The sequence below is a fragment of the Drosophila kikkawai genome, chromosome 3L (genome assembly GCF_030179895.1).
Source record: "Drosophila kikkawai strain 14028-0561.14 chromosome 3L, DkikHiC1v2, whole genome shotgun sequence".
NCBI classification, from domain to species: domain Eukaryota; kingdom Metazoa; phylum Arthropoda; class Insecta; order Diptera; family Drosophilidae; genus Drosophila; species Drosophila kikkawai.
The window spans coordinates 19,269,516-19,291,742 of NC_091730.1; the positions used below are offsets into that span (position 1 = coordinate 19,269,516).

Genomic DNA, 22,227 nt, shown 5'->3' on the forward strand with positions numbered 1-22,227 from the left:
ATAAAGTAAAAACTATTCTTAGTCTAATATATTCGTGTATCGGCCAAGAGAAATCCCTTATTGGTAGGGAGTCCTGACATGTTCGCCTAAATCCTCACCTCCGGCTGTGTGACCCACTCCTACGCCACTGGTATCCACATGCTCGTCGTAGGATTCCTCCTCGTGTCCGTCCGAATCCTGGCCCTCGTGTCCTTGGTTGGTACTCTCGTGCAGTCCAATCGTGGCATGCTGGGCCGCCTTGGAGGCATTCACCTGAGCTGCAGCTGCGGAATTGGACGCCTTGATGGCAGACTCCTTAGTGGCCGCATAGTCCACTCTGGCCTGGTGCAACTGCTCCTCTACTTGCTCCAGCCGGTTCTTGGCCTGGCCCACCATAGTGGATTGGGAGGCCAGCTGGTTGTTTACCTCCGTGGACGTTTGCTCTGCCTGTTCGGCCACGGACTTGGCATTGTTAACGGCTGCCGTAAGCACGGAGATGTGATGATGGGCTGCTTGGGCCGTTTGTTGGGCCAACTTGGCGGAGATCTTGGCTGCCTTCAGCTGCTCCAGTTCCCGGGATAGAGAGCGCTGCGACTCGGCCGCCTGCTGCTCCAGCTCCTGGAGTACCACTTGCTTACCCACCAACGCCGCCTGAGCTGTGGCCGCCGCTTGGGATGCTGCCTGGGCCAATGTGTTCTGGGCAATGTAGGCAGCCTGCTTGGCAGCTGCATGCTGGTTGGCCACGGCACTGTGAGCCTGATCTGCCGACCCCTGGGCAATGGAGCGAAGACCACTGCCTATGCTATAGCCACCGGATGATCCCTTGTAGGACCCCGAGCCACTGCCAGCGCCTCCAGATTGGCTGTAGTAGCTTTTGGGACTATGCTGCTTCTCCGGCTCCGGAGGTTCCACAGCAGGATGATGAGGCTCAAAGTATCCGCCTTGGTGTAGAGGTGGCGGCTGCTGGGGTCTATAATGGTAGCCATTTCTCTTGTGCAGGCGTCCCATAATCTGAGCCAAGAGGATCACTGGAAAGATTTGGGGAAATGGGGAAGAAATTTAAATAAACTATATTTTTATCATATTCACAAATTACACTTTGGAATTTCAGGTGAAGATCAGATTATCTTTATGGATGTCGGAAATGTTCCCTTGCACCCTGTTCCGTCTTACCCATCACCAGCTGGCCGAGGAGAGAGCGTAATCCTTTGTCGTACATCTCGCTGGCGCTGCTGGAACTGCATTGAGCTTCTGCATCGATGGCGGTGCCCAATTTATAAGTCTCTCAAAGACGCCAGCCGAGCAGAAAGTTTTTCAAGTTGCGGAAAGTCGGTTGCGGTTTTTAAATTTAACTGATGATGGGCATGTTATGATTTTCATACTTTTGGGCTATTTGAATGGCTCTGCCCACGTCGTGGAGTTGGGTCCACACCAGACACACACAAACTGAGCACCTTTGCAGTGCGGTCATCGCATCCATCGCATAGAGGAAGCCCGGCGACCGCCTTTGGGTCCAAGATATTCGGTGGCGTCTTTTAATGCTTCGTTGGCACGCTTGTTTCAAACGGACATAATGTAAAGTGGTCGGCCTCCTCAGGTTAGTTAATGTTTAAAATTTAATTTACATTTTATGTGCTGCACTAGTTTGTAATTGAACTTAAAGTGGTGCCTTTGACGCGCTCAGAGCAGTGCAACGATGCAGGGAAAGCTTTATTTTAAGGGGATTATGCCTTTTGTCAGATTAACTGGCAGGCGCAATTTTGTAATTTACGGAACAGGGGAAGTCTGGGTTTCTTCAATTAAAATTTAAATATTATTTTAATTGGAATATTGTATAAGGTAAAAAAATATTATAGGCTGCAATTAAAAAAGGTAATATACTTATCAAGAAAGTAGCTTCAGTTTCCTATGGGACTATTTACTTCTCAGATACTTTTAAGACACGACCACATATATACCACATAGGGTATATATATTTCTTATAAGCATCACCAGGCGAATTGATTTAGCCTTGTTTGTTAAATTGTAGAATCGCTATGATATCTCAGATTATATGAACCAGGAGATTTAGTTTGGTAACAACATTCTTAAAGGTTGCACGTAAATATAGCTGAATTCAAAGGTATTTTGACAAATGTCTTTAAAAATTCCTGGAGCCTGGACTTTATTCAAACTTATTCAATATAATATATTGATAGATATTGCAGTTTTTATGCAGGACCTTTGCAAGCTCGATGTGTTGCCAACAACAATTTTGCTCAACATGTTCCTAGGCAACATCCTTAGAAACTTTTGCTAAAGCCTTTCATCATGTTAAATTTAAGTTTTCTCAGAGTTTTAAGTACTCTGTCTGCAGCTTTCCCCTTATTATGTTGTAAGTAGAAAAAGGAAATAATTTGACATCATATTTTTTTCATAAATTATTTTATTTAAATACATAATTATTAATTTACAAATATATAAATAAATTAATTATGACAAACACTATTTTACAAGACAAAATCGGAACTCGAATGTACACGATACAAGCTACAATTGGATATCAACAAAGGAGGGCGTCGGGACAAGAGCTTGTGCGTCTCCGGCGCCAATTAAAGTAAGTAACAATCGTGGGTTGCTAATGAGTGGGCAACAACCGAGGTGAAGTGAAGTGAGGGCGCGTAATATATAAAAGTGTATAACAAGGTAGGTAGCATAACGGGTAATCAAAGAAAAACATTCGTAATAAATACAAGTGACGGCGATGATAAATACGATGACGAATGCAATTCAATCGAGGCGATTCGAGAGTTGCACAAGTGTGTATGGGGTTGAGCGATGGCTTCGGTCAGAAGTGGAAAACGAACTCATCGGAGGCGGCATCATTCGGCAATGCTTCAATAGTGTCTGCAGCATGATATGCAGTTACCACTGGCCGCCTCTCCTGTTCCTCCTGCTGCTCCGTTAATCATTGGTAGCTCTGGGTAATCTGCTGGATCCAGGGCAGGTAAGCCGATACCTTCACGTAGACACCGGGCACGTTAACCTGGCCGCATCCAATGCCCCAGGACACCACGCCCACCACATTCCAGACGCCGTTCCTCTCGCAGACCAGAGGACCGCCGCCATCACCCTTGCAGGCATCCTTGCCCTCCTCACCGCCGGCGCAAACAAAGCCGGGATTCAGCTTGTAGCTGTAACCCAGACGGGTGTTCCTCAGCTGGGCCTCGCACTGGTGATGCGACAGGATTGGCACATCCACCTCCTTGAGGATGTTCTGGTACTTTCCGTGCTCGCCAAAGGCATCCTTGCCCCAACCGGTGGTCCAGCAACGAGCGCCAGTGAAGTCGGAGTACTTATCAGGCAGACAGGCGGGGCTGATGTGTGGGTTCTTGGTGAAGTCCACGGGCTGGTCCAGCTTCAGGATGGCCAGATCGTTGTCCAAGGTGCCGGCATAGTACTCGGGATGGATGTGCACAGAGACCACATCGCGTTCAATGTAGGGGAAGAATTCCACATCGTGGTTGACATCCCATTCTCCCAGACGCACACGAAGATCGAAGCCATTTTGACTGGAGAGAGAACACAAGGAGATTAATCCTCTGATTGCAAACATTCAAGGACCTCTAAAACTTACGACTTAATGCAATGAGCCGCCGAGATGATGTGCTGGGCATCGATGAGGGTACCGCCGCAGGCGTAGATCGATTCCTTGGGGTCCTTCTTCAGGATAGCCACATGCCAAGGGTACTCGCCGAACTCACTGTCTCCATCGACGTACACGGGATTCTTAATGCGACCAGTGATGCCGGCGGCGTTCCTTACGCCACAACGACCCAGCTGCTGCTGAGGAGGAGCCTGAGGACGGAGGGGACGACGGCAGCAGACTTCGTTGATGCGACAGGTCTTCTCAACGGGACGGTTGCCATAGTAAGCGCGCTAAAATAGTAAAATGGAGGAGAGACATTAGCTAGATATTACATGAGAGAGAGAGAGTGACTAGGAGATGCTCGCGAATTGCCTTTATCAACACATGGTTACCTGCTCCTCAGGAGCTGCTCCCGCCCACACACCATCATCCTCGACGCTCCTACGCCTGCGATCCCTGGGAAAGGTGACCCGATCACTGCCAGCCGCCTCGCCAGGAGCCGGCGTGGGAATGTTGTAGAGGGGTCCTAGGTTCAATTTCTTGCCACGCCGAAGGGAACTGGGCGGTTCAACACTGCCGCTCACATTGGCACTTCGCTCCACATGCTGTGAGTACTCTCCAAAGCCACCAAAGTCCGGGCCAGGACCTGATCCGGGATAAATCGAGTTGAAGGAGCTGTCGTAGGGCGACGACGACGCCTCGTGGTGATGGTGATATTGAGTCGGGACAGATGGGCCACTGTGGTACTCAAAGATCGGAGTGCTTGGAACCATTTCCACACTGTAGTGAGGAGCAGGAGCAGAGCCCCCATAGTAGGGAGAATACGAGTGATGATCGTGGTGATCATGATGGCCATGATGTTCGTAGTCGTGATGCTCATAGCCACTGTAGTGGTCGTGGTGATGGTAATGGGTGCTGTACTGCTCAGTGGGCTTCCGTTTAAAGAAGTCTCCCACCTTCTGGATGAGATTGGCATTCGGGGTGACATGTAGATTGACCAGCGGCTTCACTACCTTCTCTCCGTATTCGGTCTTTGCCACTTGCACCGATACGAGCGGGTTCACATTCACCAGACCGAGATTCAAGCCATTCGGACCCACGGAACCAAAGTAGGGGTTCTGGGCGGGGTAGTGATCACCCAGGACATTCGAGGGATAGCCTCCATAGCCACCAGAGGGATAGGGCAGACCGAAGCTCACACCATAGGTGGGCAGCACTTTCCGCTGGATCAGCTCGATAGCCTGGAGGGCGGGCAATGCCAATGGAGATCCTCCGAGCGGCGCCTGTCTCTATTATATTTTAATTTTTTTTTTGTAAGAGGGAAATACAGAAGAACAGACGCTACAGGTGGAGTTGGGTTTCCGGTTTCTGGATGCAGGTTGCAGGCGTGCGATCACAAAGGTCGTGCTTGTTAGCTGGTTTAGTTCTGGGATTAGTGACTGATCTGATCCGATTTGCACTCTGGAGCCAGCTAGGGATTTTTAGTTGAGCTTGGAGCGTTGAACGATGGGTGCAGTTGTCAGATTGGTTGATTGATTGGTTGGTTGATTGATTGATTGATTGGATGTGTGTGTGTGGGAGGTGGAGCTTTGCAGCTTTGCTAGAACTCGATTAGTGGTCCGTGTGAACCATGTGTGATTTGGCATTAGTCGGGCTCTACCTATAACTAAGTCTATCTGAAGAGGAACTACTGAGACACTTACCCCTTGGGCATCGAGCGACAGATCGCTGGCATCGTCGTCCTTCTGTTCACCATTGGCCTGGCGGCGAGAACGCTTCTTGTCATCCTTGTCCGACTTCTCCTCCGCCTTCTTTCCATCAGCAGGAGCAGTGGCATTGGTGCTGGCAGCAACATCATCGCTCACAGCCTCGATGTCCTTGCCCAGGTTACGGGGATCAATGGCCAGAATGAGGTCGTCCTTGCGTCCAATACGATCAGCGGCTGGGCACTGAGAGATGGGCACACACTGGCAGTCCACGATCTGCTGGCGAGAGGTGTCATAGCCTCCCTGGTATTGTCCTTGTCCCTGGTAGCCACCGGAGATGCCATTGTACTGGTTGGAAGCTCCACCCTGCAACTCCTTCTTGTAGTAATCCGGGTTTTGGCTGTGGTAGCTGGAGCTGGGCGATCCACTGAAGCCGCCCGATCCGCTGCTGCCGAAGCTGCCCAGGCCAGAGTTTGGTTTGTACAGATCACCAGAGTTCGGCTTGTAGAGATCCCCGGAGTTGGGCTTGTACAGATCACTGGGTTTCTGGCCGAAGCCGTTCTGCGAGAGAAGTCCGCCCTGAGAGGCACCATTGAATCCGGCGTTGAAGGCGTTCGACTGGGAGTAGCTGGATCCGGAAGAACTCTGGATCGAGGGCGTGTAGGTGGCCGAGGACTGGGCCAAGGCACTGAAGTCCGTGTTGATGGTCTGGCCAGCTCCGATGGGAATAGGCACGCTGGGCACCTTGGCTCCCTCGCCACCCTCAACGTGGTGGTAGTGGTGATGCACATGCTGCTGGAGTCCGGCATCGAGGGGTGCTCCCACCACCACCTTGGTGCTGGAGGAAGTGGCCGACGACGAGGAGGCGGAAGACTGCTGGGAGTAGAAGCCATTGGGAGCGGAGCTGGCACCCTGAATGCCACCCTCGGGATTCTCAAAGTTGTAAGGAGGAACTCCGTTGGAAGCACCAGTGAAAACGGGTCCGGCACCCACCGATGGACCTCCAGTATAGATCGGTCCTGGTGGCTTGCTGTCGTAGATCAGAGCACCGGGTGGTGGCTTTGTGTAGGTGATTCCATCAGAGCTGCCATCAATGGCGGACGGTGGAGGATGCTCCAGGTAGCCACCGGGTCCGGTGGGGCGGTAAGGTCCAGACATTGGCTTGTAGGGTCCCTCATAGCCAACCTTGCGGGGCGGTCCAAAGGAGTTCAGGGAGCTGGGTGGAGGTCCGAAGGAGTTCAAGGGGCCAGGAGGACCACCCATGGGCGGGCGACCGCTGAAGTAACTTGGTGGGGGCATGGGCTTGGCAGGGCCATAAGGACCTCCTCCGAAACCAGATGGCGGCGGCGGACCCTGGGCATAGATGGTGGAGTAGAAGGGACGCTTCTCCTCCACATCGCAGCTCATCAGACCCAGACCGCAGAGCTTGTCCCGGATGAGGTTGCGGGCTTGCAGATCATTTCCCTGCTGCAGAGCCTGATCGATGTTGCCATCGGCATAGACGGCGTCGTACTCGCCAAGATTGCGTCCCTCACGTCGGGAGTTGATGAGCTGCTCGATGACCTCATCGATCTGGCTGCTAGTGCTGTTGCTCTGGATGGACTCGTGGACCAGGTAACGTCCTTGGATGTCGGCTGTGTCGGCGGGCTTGGTGTCCACCGATCGGCGGCTGGGCTTGGCATCCTCCATGGGCGCCCATTCGTTGCCCCAGCTCGAATCCTCGGCCAGGGAGGCGGTGGCCAGCAGGACAACTGCCAACAGGCTTGCTCTTATTCTCATAGTGGAGATCTGTGATAATCAGAAAAGATAATGATTGATTAGAGCTATTTTCTATAATTTTAAATAAATATTACATATTTTAATTGATTTTTTTTAACAACATAAAATGTTTCATATTTTTTTCGCATTTGGTTTCGAGTGGAAATAAAATTAAATAAATGACTTTTAGTCGTGATCATGATCGGTTATGTCATAACAACGGCCAAGCTTGACACCATTACCCCGAGAGTCATTGTGCCAGTTTACATTTCTCCACCTATCCACCTATCCCTCTTGCCATCTTTGGCTTAACCAATCCATAACGAAGCCGAGAAACCGGTCCGCATCACGAAATCTTCACCGTGACTCAGACGCGGTGCCTCCGTATAAGACTTTTACTTTCGTTGGAGGTCGCAGACCGTCGCACTTAATTGCTTGATTTTGTACGTTACTTTTCATTCAAAATGCGGGAAGGAGAGAGAAGGAGAGGTCTCTCGCCAAACTCCCTGTAATTTATGAGGTAATTTTCCTTTGGATTTGGCAAGCCTACGCGGACTACAATCGGGCTATGGCGACCATCGCTCAAGTTGATCTCTCGCCTTGACAGCCGCTTTCCGCTTCGTGTATCTTTTCTTGTTTAAAAATAAAACTCACTTTTCTTTTCTGCTTTTCTGCGCTTTTTATGCTCGTTTGCATTGCAGTTATGTCACCGGAGTTGGGATCGTATGGGTTGGTAGCGGGGGCGGATTTAGTCCAAAGATCGCTACACTTTAATAAAAACCTGGTTTTATGATCTAACTTAAAGGGTTTGTTTTTCAATTTTTCTTCATTTAAAATTAACCCTTAAAAGCTTTAATTATTTTAAAATTTTTCCTCATCTTTGAGAGATAAATAATATAGTAAAATTCCTTAGAGATTCGAGCCTTAAAAACTCGGTTGACTAAACAAAAATTTGATTCGAATTTTCCTCTGTTAACTTCAAATCTTAACAGCTTTTAATTTCTATATGTCAACTTAAAATCTTCACAGATTTCAGTTACTTCCTGCTAATGTTAATTTTCAAAGACTTTCAATTTTTGAGTACTGATAATTTTCGAACCACTTTAATTTTTTAACAAAATCTTTCTTATTTCTTTAGATAACAATTTAGTTTCCAGATCTCAAAATCTTCCCTTTTATTATTGTAAAACTTTCCTAAAATGTATTTTTTCGAGTATTTCCCAAATGTATCTTCATGTTATGTAAATGAATCTTGAAACTGCAAAATGCTCAAGTCTTTGAGCCCTGCTTTTCGAGCGGAAGTTGTGTGCAGCGTTGCATTGCAAATTGCCGGCAAGCATTTTGTTCGTTTGCCTGGCGTTTTCTTTGGCGAGAAATGATCGTAAGCGATGCTAAACGCTGATCGCTGGGTGTGGAAAATTAAAGTTTTTCTTTTGTTTTCGCAGTGAAAGTTTTGCCTTTTCAATTGGCTTTATGATCGCGGAGGAGAAAAGGAGGGGTGTCTGCTCTTGACCACTACTCTGTTATATTATATATTATGTAGTATCCATAATTTGCAGAGCTTGCAAAAAACTGTCGACCGTTTCTAGTTGTCTGCATATATCTGTCTCTCTCTCACTCTTTACGAAAAGACTCAGAGAGCACCCGTTCATGAGTTCTTGGAATGAGCTCGCGCGCGTTCAGAGCGAACTCGTTTTTTTCTATTCTGCTTTGTTTCGGTTGTCCCATGAACCGTGGTCAGTGAACAAAAGTCTTTTGCGTATGTATTGGAATACATTCACACGCATAGGCAAGCAAATCCTTAAACGTTTAGTTGCGATTTAAAAACAACATTGTCTAAAACTTTTCTTTTATTTTTAATAGCATTTTGTTATATGGACACTTGTTCACAAAAATAAATAAATAAAAAAAAAAAACAAACAAAGGTGAAGACCGTTCGCGCTGAGCTGTTCGGTCCCTTGGTCTTTGGCTGGCTCTCTGTGTGCGAACGTTTCTCGTCCCGCTCTTTACGCACGGCTCATTGAAAGGCCGAAGTAAAAAGAGTTCAACGAAAAGCGTTCAACAAAAAACCGAAATCAAGACAGCAAAACTCCCTTGCTCTGAGCGGGAGGGAGAGAGTATGATCTTTTTCGGTTTTACTCGCAACGAGAGCACAGGAAAAACCCCGTCGACAGTTATTTGCAAGCTCTGATAATTTGAAACGCAACTAATTGTAATTAGTGTGCGGGTTGCGGTTCACTGGAGTTCACTTCACTCACTACTCACCTCTTTTGTGATTTAAATAAAATTAATCCAAATTGGTTGTTTCAGTTTCTTTTCGATAATCCTTATGCAAGTTGCAGAGTCTGTATGGATATATCCTTTCACTTCACTCACTTTCTGCACTGAATGTGTGCCTCTCGTTTGTCTGCAGATCGTTGACTGATTTCGCTTTCGTTCGGCGCGCACATTTTATACAAAAGCTGCGCAGGCGCAGCAAGCTCCAACGTTTCCCCGTCTCTTTCCGAAAGGCTATAGCCATCTCTATCTCTCTGTCTACGGACGTAGGTATAAGTTTTGCGAATCGGGGGCCCAAAACAAAAGGCACAAAAGCGGCAGCGACAATGTTTGGCAACCTCTCCTTCTCTCACCGTTGGCTTTGGATTTTTTTGGGTAATAACTTCTCGGTTTGGGTTTTTTCTCAAATCTCCGATTCTGCTAACTACTGGAGGTCACCAAAGGTAGACTATAGCCGGAAAAGTCTCTCCGTTATCATTTTTAAACGCACCCTGCAGCTATCACTGCGAGTCATTAAACAAATATTTCCCCATTCAAAAATTAGTGTTTATGTGTAAATGTCCAAATTAGTTTGTTGTTTTCAGGCGGGGGCTTTGACCAAAAATAAAAATTTTGAATAACCAAAACAGAGAGCTTTCCCGGAAAGGCGCGTTGCTTGAGAAACCGGGATTATGCAATTCCGCAATTATGAATTGGGTCAGAGAGGAGCAAAGCCGCTGAAAAATAAAGAAATAAAAACGTCATGAAAGGGATAAAATTGGGCATTGCCTCAAACCGGATCTTTTGGCATACATTCGTCTTTAGCTGTCCCCCCTCGTTACTGGTGCATTTCGGTTAATATCGTCTGGTTTTTAACCCATGGTCAATGTAAACGTCATCAGCCGTCGGTCGGTTGGTGGTTTGTTTTATTTTTATTTTCGCTTCAGCCAAAAGCCTGGCTCATTGTGAATCAAGAGTGCTAAGCGGAATTACCCGAAGTTCATAAAAATTAGAGACATTCCCCCCTAACACTTATTCACGATGATCACGTTCGCGTGCCGCCGCTGATAATCACGATCATTATTTAGCCCGTGTTGTGTGTGGTCAGTGTTGTTCGAGTGACTCTCGTTGGGTTCCAGCGGATCCAGTGGCTTCGATTTGTGTGTTACTGACCTTGGTTCGATAGCTCCTCTCCCCCCACTTAAGTGGCGTTTTATGTTAAACACTCTCGACTTCCAAGAAAGTTGATAATGAACAGATCTTCGGAAATTATGCTAATCACAGTGATTTACTCGAGTTGTTATTGTTGGCTGTTTGGCAAACACCTTTCGGTTATTTGTATGTTCATGATTAATTCGTGGAGTTTTATCAATCGACGACGGCAGTGTCGTAGTTTTTGACCATCGGGTTTTTTATGACTCATCGGAGTTATTGGGAGGCCTTTGGGCTTTTCGAGTATTATTTGAAGGAGGTGCGTCGAACCTGATTCGCATCGTTTTTTTAATTCCGCTAACGATAGTTTGAGTTTGCTCTTTATGTTTTGAGTATATTTACTTATTCGATGACATGGGAATTTTTCGATATTCGACATTTTTGCTATATGTATGTACATATATGTATGTATCTCTCTTCCAGATCTGACTGCCAAAAATTCCTCATAGATTGAAATTTTACTCTGTTAATACTGCGTTAATTTCCAAGCGAAAGCTCACAGAATCATTTGTCCTAAAATGTGTACTAGAACTGGTCCATTGAATATTCATGATTTATAGGTAATAATAATTTAATTTCTAGGTAATAATAATAAAATAAATAGCAAAATAATTTCCACGTATATCTATTATTATTTATTAAATTATTAAATATTTTCTTGAACAGCTTTCTTACTAAATATAAAAAACAAAATATAAAATAAATATATTTAAATTTCTAAAGCTCTCAAAGAGTATTATTTTCTTCGTCTTTCTTCCCCTCAAAACTATTTTCCTGCTAAAAGCAATTTTGTCAGTTGACTGAAGTTCAGCTATTATTGGTAAATCCCAACAGTAGCTGAAGCTGATGAACTGAACTTGAACTTGGACCTCGGCTGGCGACAGCTAATGCCAGCCCGTGGAGAGTGTGAAATCCGGATGGGGTTACAGGTTCAGGGGCTCGCTATTGGGACTTCAATCGAGATATCCAGATACTCGCTTCTATTTATGGTAAGCTCCAACTTTGCACACTTTTTTGGCATATTACAACATGGTATATGTTAATTATGGCCAACTTGTTAATTGTTTGCCCAAATGGATTTGTGTGGGAATCGTGTTTGCTCCACTTGGCTAGCTTCCTCTGGGCGAAGCTCACATGCCTTTACACACTACCTTTCTTACACACGGCACCTGGCAGCAGTTCAAGTCCAAAGCGAAAAAAGTCTTCGAACCTAAAAGAAAAAAAATAAAAATTGTCACTGGCTCAAGGTTGGACTGGCGACTCCCCGGCTTAGATTTGTGTCAATTGCTCAACAAGTTGAGGTCTTCCACCCACACGCAGCACCGTTTGGCCAAAAGCAATTTGGCAATCTCTTTAAGCCAAGTTTAACTCGATTATGTGTTGGATATGCTTAAAGAGCTTAATTTTGGATAATTTAATTTAGTTCAATAAAAGTTTTAATTTAGGTTTCAGAGAATGAAAATAAGTTAAAATTGTTGTGAAAGATTTGTTTGATTTTTTAACTATTCAAAATGATTTAAAAAGAATAACTTATGTAGATGTGTCAAAACTGTTTGAAACATTTATTAAAAATTTATTCTTGGTTAATTTATTGTTTTATAAATATAGTTTCGACTCTTCAGAAAAAAGTTGGTATATCGTTTATAATTCATCCCGTAAGAAAGGCTTTTCTTAAAACTTAACAGCCAAACTTAATAGAGTTATTTTCCCAAACATTTGTTAATTTAGGGAAAATTCAAGCCACACTTTGGTTATACAATTCCTTCCATTTTATCCTCCATTATCCATTTATATCCTCCTTTGTGTCTGCCACTGCATTCCGCCTCTTGAATGCAACCGCAACTGTGCCATGGATTTGCCCGAAAATTCGCCAACACTGGGAAAATCCCAAGAAAACCCAATTGCAATGAAGTTTTCGGTCTCGCTGTCTGTGTGTTGGCCTATTCAATTCTTGACTGTTTGCCGGCTCAATTGGCTTTAACCGCTTTTTGGTGGGCCTTGGGGAAACCCCAGACGAGTTTGTGTTTGTGGTGGGGCTATAGCCCCGCATGGCTGGCTTTGCTTGAGGCTTACATAATAATAGTAATAATAATAATAGTAACAACAATGCACTCGTGTGCAGCGGCAGCTTGGGACTCATATGATTCATACGAGTACTCCAGAGTCGATTTGATTTATTCGTTTATATTCGAACCGCGCTTATGCGTTGGGCATTTGAATGAGTTTTTCGCTTTTGTTTTCGTTGTCGCTTCGTTTTGTTTTTTGCGAAATTGCCTGTAATAAAATCGATGCGTTTTATTTGTTGAAATCATCATAGTATAGTCTCAAGGTCGTTCACCCATAGGGTAGCAAGTGGCAAATTAGTTTTTAAGGAGGGCCGAGATAAGTGAGTCATGTCTCGAGCAGACAGCAGCTGTTTCCCCCTGGTTATTACATAATAACCCGAATTATTTCACCCGCATCAAAATGCCCTTTCACTGCTCTTACACTACCTGGGCTCATTTAACACGGCTTATTGTCTTCATCTCTTTGAGCCCAGACAGATTTACCTACGCGCCGCGTTGAGCATTTGTAAATTAATTTGAAAACCACTGCTTGCCACACCGGAAAAATGGGGCGGGGGTTTTATATGCCGCAAAACTTCCGTTCTCCCTCCCCCAAGTTGGCTTTAAGTGAAAGCCTCTTCCATAAAGTTTGTTTGATGTATGTTTTTTGGTTAATAATGGCGTTTTAAGCAGAAACTTCTGGATTACATCAAATATTTAATATTTTTCGGGCTTGGATTCTGGGAAAACTTGGGGAACTTCTTGGCCAATTTTGTGTGGTAGCCACTTATGCTAAGTGGGTCTGTCTTTTGATTTTAACAGTGCTGCCAAGAGCCAATTTTTAGGAAAAGATATTTAATTATACAGGGAAATGAATAAGGTTAAGGATGTGTCTAAAATTTTATTTGTAAATATTTTTTTTTATATTTGTAGGAGGTGTAATTTAATGATATATATTTCGTTTTGTAATATTGTTTTTAGATTTCTTTTCATTCGCTTATTTTATTGAGTTATCTGTGATGAATTTTTCCTTTTAATTTTTAAAAAAGTAAAAAAAATATATTGAAAAATGTTAACAAACTAATAATTTATTATTTATTTTAAACAATATATATAAGAGCATTCTCTGCAAAATCATTTTAATTCAAAATGTATAAAATAGTCTGCTTCATATTTTGTCATTTAAATGAAATACAAATTTTTAAGAAAGTCCTTTTTTACATATATGTATCTATATTTTCTCTTTGTCAAATATAAACTATAAACCAAGGACAAATTGCCAGCACTGAAACAGAATAAATTCTCCTGCTTTTTCTTCCAGATTTAAGTTATTAAATTTACTGGGGGGACCACCCATCGATAGAAGTCTCTCTCGGTAGGTTGGGGCACCAAGATGACAGCATAACGATGCATTCAAATGGCGTTTGTGGTAGACAAACAAACCGATTACCCAGCAGTCGAGCCATCCAGGTCACCCACTGGGCCGGGGCCAATTGAGAGTGGCCAGAAAACCCCCAATCAGAGTCCCAGACCCGGACCCGGACTCAGGGAGATGCAATGAACCCGAGAGCCCTAGGAGGGAGGAGAACCGAACTCAATTGGAGACGGGGCCAAGATGGGGGCCTCTCATTGCACTATGGGGTTTTTGACCAGTTTTTGTGGAATTAATTAATAACTCGGTCAGTTTTGGAGATATCGACATGAAACTTTACCAATCATCATTATTTGATCCTAGGCACATATAGTATGAAAATCGTTCGGATCAGGAAACTATATCCTATAGCTCCCATAGGAACGATCGGGTAAAAGTAAAGATAAGATTAATGAAATTTAAGGAGCTTATATTTGTTTCTATTTTAACACGATATAGCAATTTTGAACTAAATCGGACAACGCTTTCCCTAGGAACTAAAATAACCACAAAACCGGAATTCAGTGTTTTTCCATACAAACAGCAACCAAATTGGCGTTGAAAACAGTGAGGTTATCCAAGAAAAATTCAAATTGCACCAAAAGTGCGGAAAAGTGCACAATAAGACTAACTGATTTTTGCTCAGAATTGACAACGCTACAACATACACTTGGACGCATTAAAAACTAATGCGAACTTCTAATTCAAAACTCTTCTCAAAGTTGAAATTTGTTTTTCAAAATTCAGCTTAAGGTGCATTTATAAAATGACAAAATGTCAGTATAAACACGCACAAGTTAAACAGTTAATGCATTTAACATGTAGTTAATACCTGTGAAATCAATGTCCATTAGTTTTTTCCTTTACAAATGGTGTCTAACACGAATAGTTTAATTTCAAAGATCACTTCGTTAAAATGGCAAACTTAGCAGACGCGCTTTCGGATGCAACAGCTGACTTTGCAGCTGTTATGCTAACATATGCTGTTAAGTATTAACATTTTGAGTATGAGGCATAACAGTTTGATGTTCTGTTAATACATTCCCAGTAATTTTTTTTAAATTAGAGCACTTTTAAAAAATGATTAAATGCCACATAAAGTGGTCAAAAACCCCATAGTGCATTGTCCGATTCATCGAAGCAGCCTTTCGGGAGGCCGTTCAGCTTTAAGTGGTGTGAGCCCAAAAGGCTGCTGTAAACACCCAGAAACACACACATCCAATAGTGATGATGATAACGATGATGATGGGGAGTGGAGAAGAGGAAACTACGCCTCTATGGCATTGCATCACTGGAATAGCTGGGCTTCCTGCGAATGACAGGTATTGAATGCATGGCAAAGACAATGCAATTGTACGGCAATCGATGGGTTGTCCTGACCAAAGCCTTGATGCTTTAACCTTAATGCAGCCGCCGGCTACTGCGAATGCAGTCTTGTGCAATTCGATCCAGGAGAATTGTAACCCATTCAGGACCCAATAAGCTGAGTTTTCTGCGTCATTTTGTGACCGCTTAAGTGGCATCAATGCTCAGTCGATTGCATAACCGCCGTTGGACTCAACTCCAGCGGGACTTAACCTTTGGCCCTTTCGCGGGGTTCAAGGTTTCAGTTTCAGAAAGTTGCATTGTGTCATTTGAAACTTTTCGCTAGGCTGCTCCATTATCTTCCAATTGTTGCGTCCATCGACTTATCTTATATTTTTTTTTGTAATATTTTGATGGGAGACGAAGCCCAGGCAATGTCATACCCTTGGGTTAAAGTCCTGCTTCTGTTCATACATCTCACATTCTTGGTTCTTCTGGGGATAGGAGCTACACAGGTTTTAGGCTACTGACCCGAGGTCATTCCTATGGAAAAAGCTGGCATTCCTGGAATTTTTATGGAGAACAACGGCCTGTGGGCCCACGAAATAATGGTGAAACATTTGCGTACGACATGTCAATCATCCTTGCACCGCTGCCCCTGACAATAGACCAAGTTTTTGTGCATTTGGGTCTTAAAGTACCGCTTAATATAATTTGTTTAATTTATTTATTTTAACTCATATGATTTTTATATTTTTTAAAGTAGCTTATTTCATTTTAAAGGCATCATTAGTCAATTATTAAACTTGGAAAGAAGAAGTAAAATTGAATGGATACAGTCTTCTATTAATTTATTTATAATCTATTAATAAATAAAAATATATTTCATAAATAAGGTGGAACTTATCCTAATTGTTAGTCAATTTCTTACTTAACTTGTAAGATTTTTTAAGCCTTAATTTTGGCCTTATTTTAAATGGATTTTAAATGTTAAACTTCACTTGAAGGTGCACCAAATTGTATTTTTAAATCACTTTGCAAAACCAATCGGCCTTGTTGGTAATATTCAATAAACCAATAAAACAAACCCCCCTCAAATACTGGATACCAAAGCAATGCCGATTTCGTGCGTTTGTTTGCATATCTGGTGACGTCAGTCGGATCATACTCGTATCCAGCCACCCAACACTCAATCAGAAGTGCAGCGTTGCGCGAAATCTAATTGGCAGTCGTCTCCCTTTTGGGAAATCGGTATTAAACCTAAAGGAGGGCGGCTACAAGTAAACCATTCCTCGTTAATCCCAAATGCAAGTCTCTCGGAGGTTCTTGAATTTATTTTCTTTTCTGAATAACAACTGAATATTACACAATTTAAAGATGTGTTTCAATTTGATTTGAGTCCAATTTAAGGTTATTTTGCTGTTCATCTTCAAAATCTGAAGCTAAATAAACTTCATTTTAGAGATTCCTGCTGAGCAGAGCTTTACTTTCTGTACAGAGTGTTGGCTCCCTCGTACAGTGGATAACTCCAGCTAGGATAGTGGAGATAGGTGGTCCTCAGGGCAGGGGCCAGCAGTGGCGTAATCCTAGGAACACTTCGGTGGACAACGGTGGAGCTCTGGTGGGAAACAGCAGTGGGAACATGATCTACCAGATGACCCACCTTCGCCAGAGTGGGCTGCTGATGCAGGGTCAGCAAAGGATGGTACAGCCGCAGCTCAGCTTGTCCCAATGCCAAAAGGCAGAAAAGGAGGAGGAAGAAAGAAATATTCTGTAATAAGGACAGGTAATTTTAATTAATTTTTGTTTATTTTATTTAAGAAGCTCCTGTGCAGAGCTCTGATTGATTTTATAAATTTCTTTGTTTGTTTATTAAGTTTCTTTTTAAACTCACCATTCTTTGTGACATCTTCTTGGCTCAGTACACTTCAGTTGACTGTTGTCTGTGGGCCAGACAATCTTCAGCTTTTATAGTCCAGCAAAAGAACGCCAGATTGGAGAATGGACCAACCATTCTAAATGAGTGGCCCCAGAGCCCTTGAACATGAGAAGAGACTTGGGCGTTAACCCAGGCCCTGCGTCTGCCTAATCCTCCTGAGATCTTGATTGCACACAATCGGAGTGTTCAGTGGGAGTCGCGGGGTGGAGATGGCATATTTATTGTGTTCGTGGGCAGGGACTGTGCGTTAACTTTATTGATTTCCTGTCGCAGCGTCAACGCCCGAAGAATTCAAGCCAAAGAAGTGCAAAATGCAAAATGCTGGACAATAATTTTACACAATCTGGCAAGTATGTAAGATGTAAAAGAGGGGTCACTTATTGGCAGAAAATTAAAAAAGAAAGACTGTATGTTAACCAAAGTAGTAAAGGAATTTTAGAAGTAGAATCTTAACTCTTTAATCCCTTATTAAATTTAAATATTCCATTTGAATTAAAACCCCATTAAGTGCAAATGCGAAATCTTTATTAAAAGCACACTACAGAAGAAGAATTCTACAGAAAATGGCAGAAGAAAGAAGACAGAAGACAGCGTAGAGACAGAGTTTTGTGGGTTAGCAAGTCCAAAATAAGAAAATTAGAAATAGAATTAGGCAAAGACGAAGCGTATCGTAGATTTGGCGAGTTCATCTTGTTGATCTTTGGCTTCCAGCCATCCTTAGTTGCGGATCAGAACCAGGCGAGGATCGGAGGCCACGGTCCACACAAGCGGCGGCTGCTGGCGAACCACTTGGGTGGTGCGCACGGCCGGAGCTACAATGGGAGTGACCAATCGCTTGTGGTCGTGCACCACCGTCTGGCTCTGATGGGAGACGGCAGTGGGCACATGCTGCACCACCTCACCCACCTTGGCCACAGCCGGCTCCTGGATGGTCAGCACCGTTCGCAGTCCATTGCGGGCAGCCAGGATCAGGGGAAGAGGAACGGAGATGGGAATGCCGGAGGACACCAGGCGTGAATCGATGGCATCCGAGGTGCCGATGACAGACAGTGGCTCTTCCTCCTCCTCCTCCTCCTGGGACTGCTCCTCCGGCTGCTGCTGGCCAGCAGACGAGATAATTGCTCCGGTGCCGCTCTCGGACAACTCGACGGAATCCTCGCTGGCAATGGGCAGCAGTTGGGAGGACTTTCCTGTGCTGAGAGCAAGCAGGTTCGAGGGCCACTCCAAGCTGGCCGCCTGGGTGGTTCCAGCCAGGACAAGCACAAAGGCCAAGACGGACAGGCACTGGAAGGGAGTCAACTTTATAGTAGTTATCCTTGAAATATTCAAGGATTAGCCTCACCAATCTAGACATAATAATAGACTTCCTCAAAATCCGTAAGCTAACGAATGAATGATGCTGGCCCAGATTAAGGCATCGGCTTTTATAGCCCCTGGACCTAGATCCACTCTCTTCGCCTCACTGACTAGGGAAATGAATCGCTAACTGAATCTAACACCGCGTCATAAACATTTATTTAATCATTCTGTAATTTGAAATTTGATTGGAACTGCACTAGACATCGATCAGAGTATATTCTGTGGCAGATCGATGTCACACTTCTGCTTTTTCTGGAGCCAGAACTTCTCCAAATAGCCGATGGGATCGCGTGGCATCTCACGTGACAGTCCTAACATGCCCTCCATTAGGATGGGCACCACCTCCTTCTCCAGATACTGCCGCTTCTCAGCCGGAGAGGTGTAGCTTTTGGGTCGTTGACAATCCAGAACTTCCCCTTCCTCTAACTTCTTTTCCTTCTTGGGCTTGACAATGTCCGGACAGAGAATGGGTTTTATGTCAGGGGGATTCCGCTTGGTCTTGTCCTTGTATTTTTGGTTTTTTTGAGGACTTACATTTCGTTTGGCTGACATTTCGATGAGCGAGTTACTTGAAACTTAGTGGAAACTAAAATATAAGTCAGGGGTTGCTGTTTAAAAGAGATTCTAATAACAAAATTTAAGTTTACATTTTCTGTAAAAGAAAAACCGGACCTTTAATTCTTTCGTTTAATACTTGGAACTCTATGATCTTCCCCTTTAAAGTACAATGAAAGTCTGGGGTTGCTTTTGGATAGAGATGTTAAATTATAAAAAAAGATTAGATTTACATTTGAATTTGCTGTAAAAAATTGCACACCTTTAATGCTTTCTTTCAACGCCTATTATTATATTATATTAATAGAGGGATTTATTCATAAACAGAAATTTCACAGTACATCTGGAAGCTAACAGACTCGCGTTGTGGCATCCACTAACCCGTGGCCGTAACCCGGCACTCGGCACCAGCGTTCCACTGCTATAGTGTTCTGCCCTGCTCTGTCCATTCCCGCGGATGCTTCTAAGCTGATTAGCATACGTAACCCGATCAAGCGAGGCATCTGCCGCCGTTCCTCCATCGGTTGGCTGGGCGAGGAGGTAACCTAAGCCGCTTACCTCGTCGCCCAACCACCCACACCCTGTGTTCTGGAGGGGATTTGAAGGGTTGGGCGGATTGCGCAATCCAAGTGACAGCTTCAATCATATTCCGAGTGCATCCACCCTCGATGGATATGGGCTTTTTGCTTGTGTTTGAAGAACTTGTTCAAGTCCCTCGAAAGGCCCCCGAAAAAGGTGTAACACAGACGGTGCTCCATAAGCCAGATGTAATGCTCCGTGCGGTAGACCAGCGACAGGAACTTGAAGGTGATGGTCATCACCAGCGAGTAAACCAGCAGCTGATGACGAGTGAGGCCTAGCACCAGGGGACTTTTTTGGATTTCCAGCACAAAGAGAATGGAAAGGAACAGGGCCAGCTTGGTGTTGCTAGTTACAGGAAAAATTAAAAATAGTTGTCAGTGGAAATTCCATTTTCCCACTCACCTGCTCATCTTTATGTAGGCTAACTGGTTCTTCTGGCACCTGTTGATTAGGATTCCAGCTATCGGCTTCAGGACCTCTGCTCCACTACCCATGACTGTGCCTACAATTAGCATAGGAATGATGGCGTTGTTGTACACCTGACCGGCCTGTTGAACGCCCCGATCGATGAGCTGAAGTTGACTGATGGTGGACATGGTGGTGGCCAGGATGCGAAAGCCTATAGAGCTGGCCAACTTATGGCCTAGGTCAAGAGGGCAGTAAAATATGCAGTACCTGCTTAAGAGGAGAATTGTCTTGTCCTATTTCTGTGAAATTTACTTCATAACAAGAATCATCTCACCAGATAAACGAACTGAGCAGGACATCAGAGACATTGCAGAGCGGTTCCAGCGGCAGAAGGCCCAGCAACAGATTGCCCATGATGTCGCCGGCGTAGTTCAACAGGATATTGGACAGCCACAGAGCGAAGGGCTGCCACTCCAGCGCCTTGGAGAAGCGCCCCTTTGACCTGATCCCACCAGCCCCTGCACGAACTCCCAGCTCGTCCCGCAGTTGCTGGGAGATCAGGGAGAAGTGCAGGATGCGGAAGATTAGGTGATTGGAGAGCTGCTTCAAAATAGACCGTTCATTCATTGCCCCCTAACGTACACCTCTTACTCGGTGTCTTCCTTGTGACCTTCTCTGGTTGGGAATTCCTTTTCTGGTTGACTCAGAATTTGGTCTTCCTTTTTTCTTAAATTTTCATGAATTTTTTTTATAAAAAATAATGGTGAATATAAAAAATTAATGATAATAAACGGAATTTGCGTAGACGAAAATGTTGACAAGCTAAACTCAGGTGTCTACATGTTAGAGCTTAAGATTTATGTTTAGAAACTTGGGAACAATTAATTAATTAAATATAATTTTTATTGCCCTGCTTTAAAAAACTAAATTAACAAAAAGTGTATTAAAAAACTAGTATTTTGCGATGTTTTCTGATTCCTAAAGGTAGCTACTCCATAGATTGCTTTGCCACTCTAAACTGGTGACAGATTCTGATGGGTGGCCAGGCTACGAGGTCCCGGGATTAGCGAGGCAAAGCTGATGTTTCTCACAGGCTTAATCCGGGGCAGCATCTGATGGACCACCGGACGGGCAGAGTATGTGAGATGGGCAGGTGTCTGGCGGGAGATAGGTGCCAGTTGAAGCTCTTCATCTCCTTGGGAGAACCGCTCAACCTGCTGCTGCTCCCCAATGGCTCTATGGTGGCTGTTGACAATCCTCGGAGCAGGAACAACCAGCTGATGATGCTGCTGCTGCTCTTGATGCTGGAGGATTAGAGGCTGCGCTGACGACAATCGAGTAAAACTCTGGTGGGAAATGGCACTGGAATCCGGTCCGTTGCCATGCAGGATTGTTGTGGCTGCCCGGCTGTGGTCGAGGCCCAAGGTGATTAGGAGACAAACAACCTGTGGGTAATGGCATAGAGATTGGGAATTAGTAGAAGCACTTTGGCACTGCCCCGGAGATTACCCACGGCGATGTGCATGATGGTCACTTGAGTGGGCAACTAATTACCGTTAGACGTGTGCCGCTGCCATTTATAGCCCCAGTCCACGAGGACTCCTTGACCAAGAGGTCGCCCAGTCTTGCAGCTAATTAATTAATCAAAAAGTACTTCAATCCGACGGCCTCTCAGGGGCCGTGTGCACTTCCATTAGAGCTTCCATTACGCGCCTCCGGCTAATCACCGAATCATACGGCCGCCGATCGGCCGGCTGACTCAACATCGGAGAGCCGGAGAGACTGTAAGAAGCCACGATGGCAGTTTTATTTATTTATTGTTTTTTTTTTTGAAATTATTGAAACGTCAAAAATAAATATTTGCCTAGAATCGAAGCTTGGGGATACCCTACTCTGTAAAACGAATTAAAATACATTTTGGTGAGAAGATTAATGATATTAAGAGGTTTTAAATTAATTATTTCTTTAGTAGAGAGAACGAGGGCTAAATGTATTATTATAGGGTTGATATAATATTTAAAATATGTTCTTAAAGGGGCTTGGAAACCTATGACGTTTTGGTTTAGCAATGACCTGGACAAGCA

General features: G+C 44.4%; 7 protein-coding genes across 10 annotated transcripts; all 7 read right to left on the reverse strand.

Moving 5' to 3' along the window:
* Positions 1 to 57: 57 nt before the first annotated feature.
* Positions 58 to 1,205, reverse strand: LOC108084431 (uncharacterized). Its single transcript, XM_017180638.2, has 2 exons — positions 1,153 to 1,205; positions 58 to 1,007 (listed from the first exon to the last, which is right to left on the reverse strand). The coding sequence occupies exons 1-2, from the start codon at positions 1,196 to 1,198 to the stop codon at positions 58 to 60; spliced, it is 996 nt and encodes a 331-aa protein (XP_017036127.1). The 5' UTR covers positions 1,199 to 1,205.
* Positions 1,206 to 2,569: 1,364 nt separating this feature from the next.
* Positions 2,570 to 9,480, reverse strand: LOC108084439 (uncharacterized). Of its 2 annotated transcripts, XM_070286011.1 has the most exons (5): positions 9,337 to 9,480; positions 5,311 to 7,101; positions 4,000 to 4,896; positions 3,596 to 3,897; positions 2,570 to 3,530 (listed from the first exon to the last, which is right to left on the reverse strand). In XM_070286011.1, exons 2-5 carry the CDS (start codon positions 7,090 to 7,092, stop codon positions 2,927 to 2,929), a joined length of 3,585 nt encoding a protein of 1,194 aa, XP_070142112.1. In that variant the 5' UTR covers positions 7,093 to 7,101; positions 9,337 to 9,480; the 3' UTR covers positions 2,570 to 2,926. The 2 variants fall into 2 exon arrangements, with proteins under 2 accessions (XP_070142112.1, XP_017036137.1); XM_017180648.2 differs by lacking the exon at positions 4,000 to 4,896 and having other exon boundaries at positions 2,571 to 3,530.
* A 7,143-nt stretch (positions 9,481 to 16,623) lies between these two features.
* Positions 16,624 to 17,335, reverse strand: LOC108084404 (uncharacterized). The gene is made up of 2 exons (XM_017180602.2): positions 17,195 to 17,335; positions 16,624 to 17,071 (listed from the first exon to the last, which is right to left on the reverse strand). The coding sequence occupies exons 1-2, from the start codon at positions 17,207 to 17,209 to the stop codon at positions 16,784 to 16,786; spliced, it is 303 nt and encodes a 100-aa protein (XP_017036091.1). The 5' UTR covers positions 17,210 to 17,335; the 3' UTR covers positions 16,624 to 16,783.
* Positions 17,336 to 17,747: 412 nt separating this feature from the next.
* retinin lies at positions 17,748 to 18,702 on the reverse strand. Its single transcript, XM_017180595.2, has 2 exons — positions 18,582 to 18,702; positions 17,748 to 18,523 (listed from the first exon to the last, which is right to left on the reverse strand). The coding sequence occupies exons 1-2, from the start codon at positions 18,591 to 18,593 to the stop codon at positions 17,957 to 17,959; spliced, it is 579 nt and encodes a 192-aa protein (XP_017036084.1). The 5' UTR covers positions 18,594 to 18,702; the 3' UTR covers positions 17,748 to 17,956.
* A 28-nt stretch (positions 18,703 to 18,730) lies between these two features.
* LOC108084401 (uncharacterized) lies at positions 18,731 to 19,196 on the reverse strand. The gene has a single exon (XM_017180598.3). It carries the CDS (start codon positions 19,148 to 19,150, stop codon positions 18,806 to 18,808), a length of 345 nt encoding a protein of 114 aa, XP_017036087.1. The 5' UTR covers positions 19,151 to 19,196; the 3' UTR covers positions 18,731 to 18,805.
* A 250-nt stretch (positions 19,197 to 19,446) lies between these two features.
* LOC108084397 (trimeric intracellular cation channel type B) lies at positions 19,447 to 20,950 on the reverse strand. 3 transcript variants are annotated; one of them, XM_070285410.1, is made up of 4 exons: positions 20,795 to 20,947; positions 20,478 to 20,743; positions 20,138 to 20,413; positions 19,448 to 20,080 (listed from the first exon to the last, which is right to left on the reverse strand). In XM_070285410.1, the coding sequence occupies exons 2-4, from the start codon at positions 20,555 to 20,557 to the stop codon at positions 19,792 to 19,794; spliced, it is 645 nt and encodes a 214-aa protein (XP_070141511.1). In that variant the 5' UTR covers positions 20,558 to 20,743; positions 20,795 to 20,947; the 3' UTR covers positions 19,448 to 19,791. The 3 variants fall into 3 exon arrangements, with proteins under 3 accessions (XP_017036081.1, XP_070141511.1, XP_017036082.1); XM_017180592.3 differs by having other exon boundaries at positions 19,447 to 20,080; positions 20,478 to 20,950; XM_017180593.3 differs by having other exon boundaries at positions 20,138 to 20,410; positions 20,478 to 20,947.
* Positions 20,951 to 21,117: 167 nt separating this feature from the next.
* On the reverse strand, positions 21,118 to 22,001 carry LOC108084403 (uncharacterized). The gene is made up of 2 exons (XM_017180600.3): positions 21,657 to 22,001; positions 21,118 to 21,588 (listed from the first exon to the last, which is right to left on the reverse strand). Exons 1-2 carry the CDS (start codon positions 21,666 to 21,668, stop codon positions 21,157 to 21,159), a joined length of 444 nt encoding a protein of 147 aa, XP_017036089.1. The 5' UTR covers positions 21,669 to 22,001; the 3' UTR covers positions 21,118 to 21,156.
* Between the last annotated feature and the right edge of the window lie 226 nt (positions 22,002 to 22,227).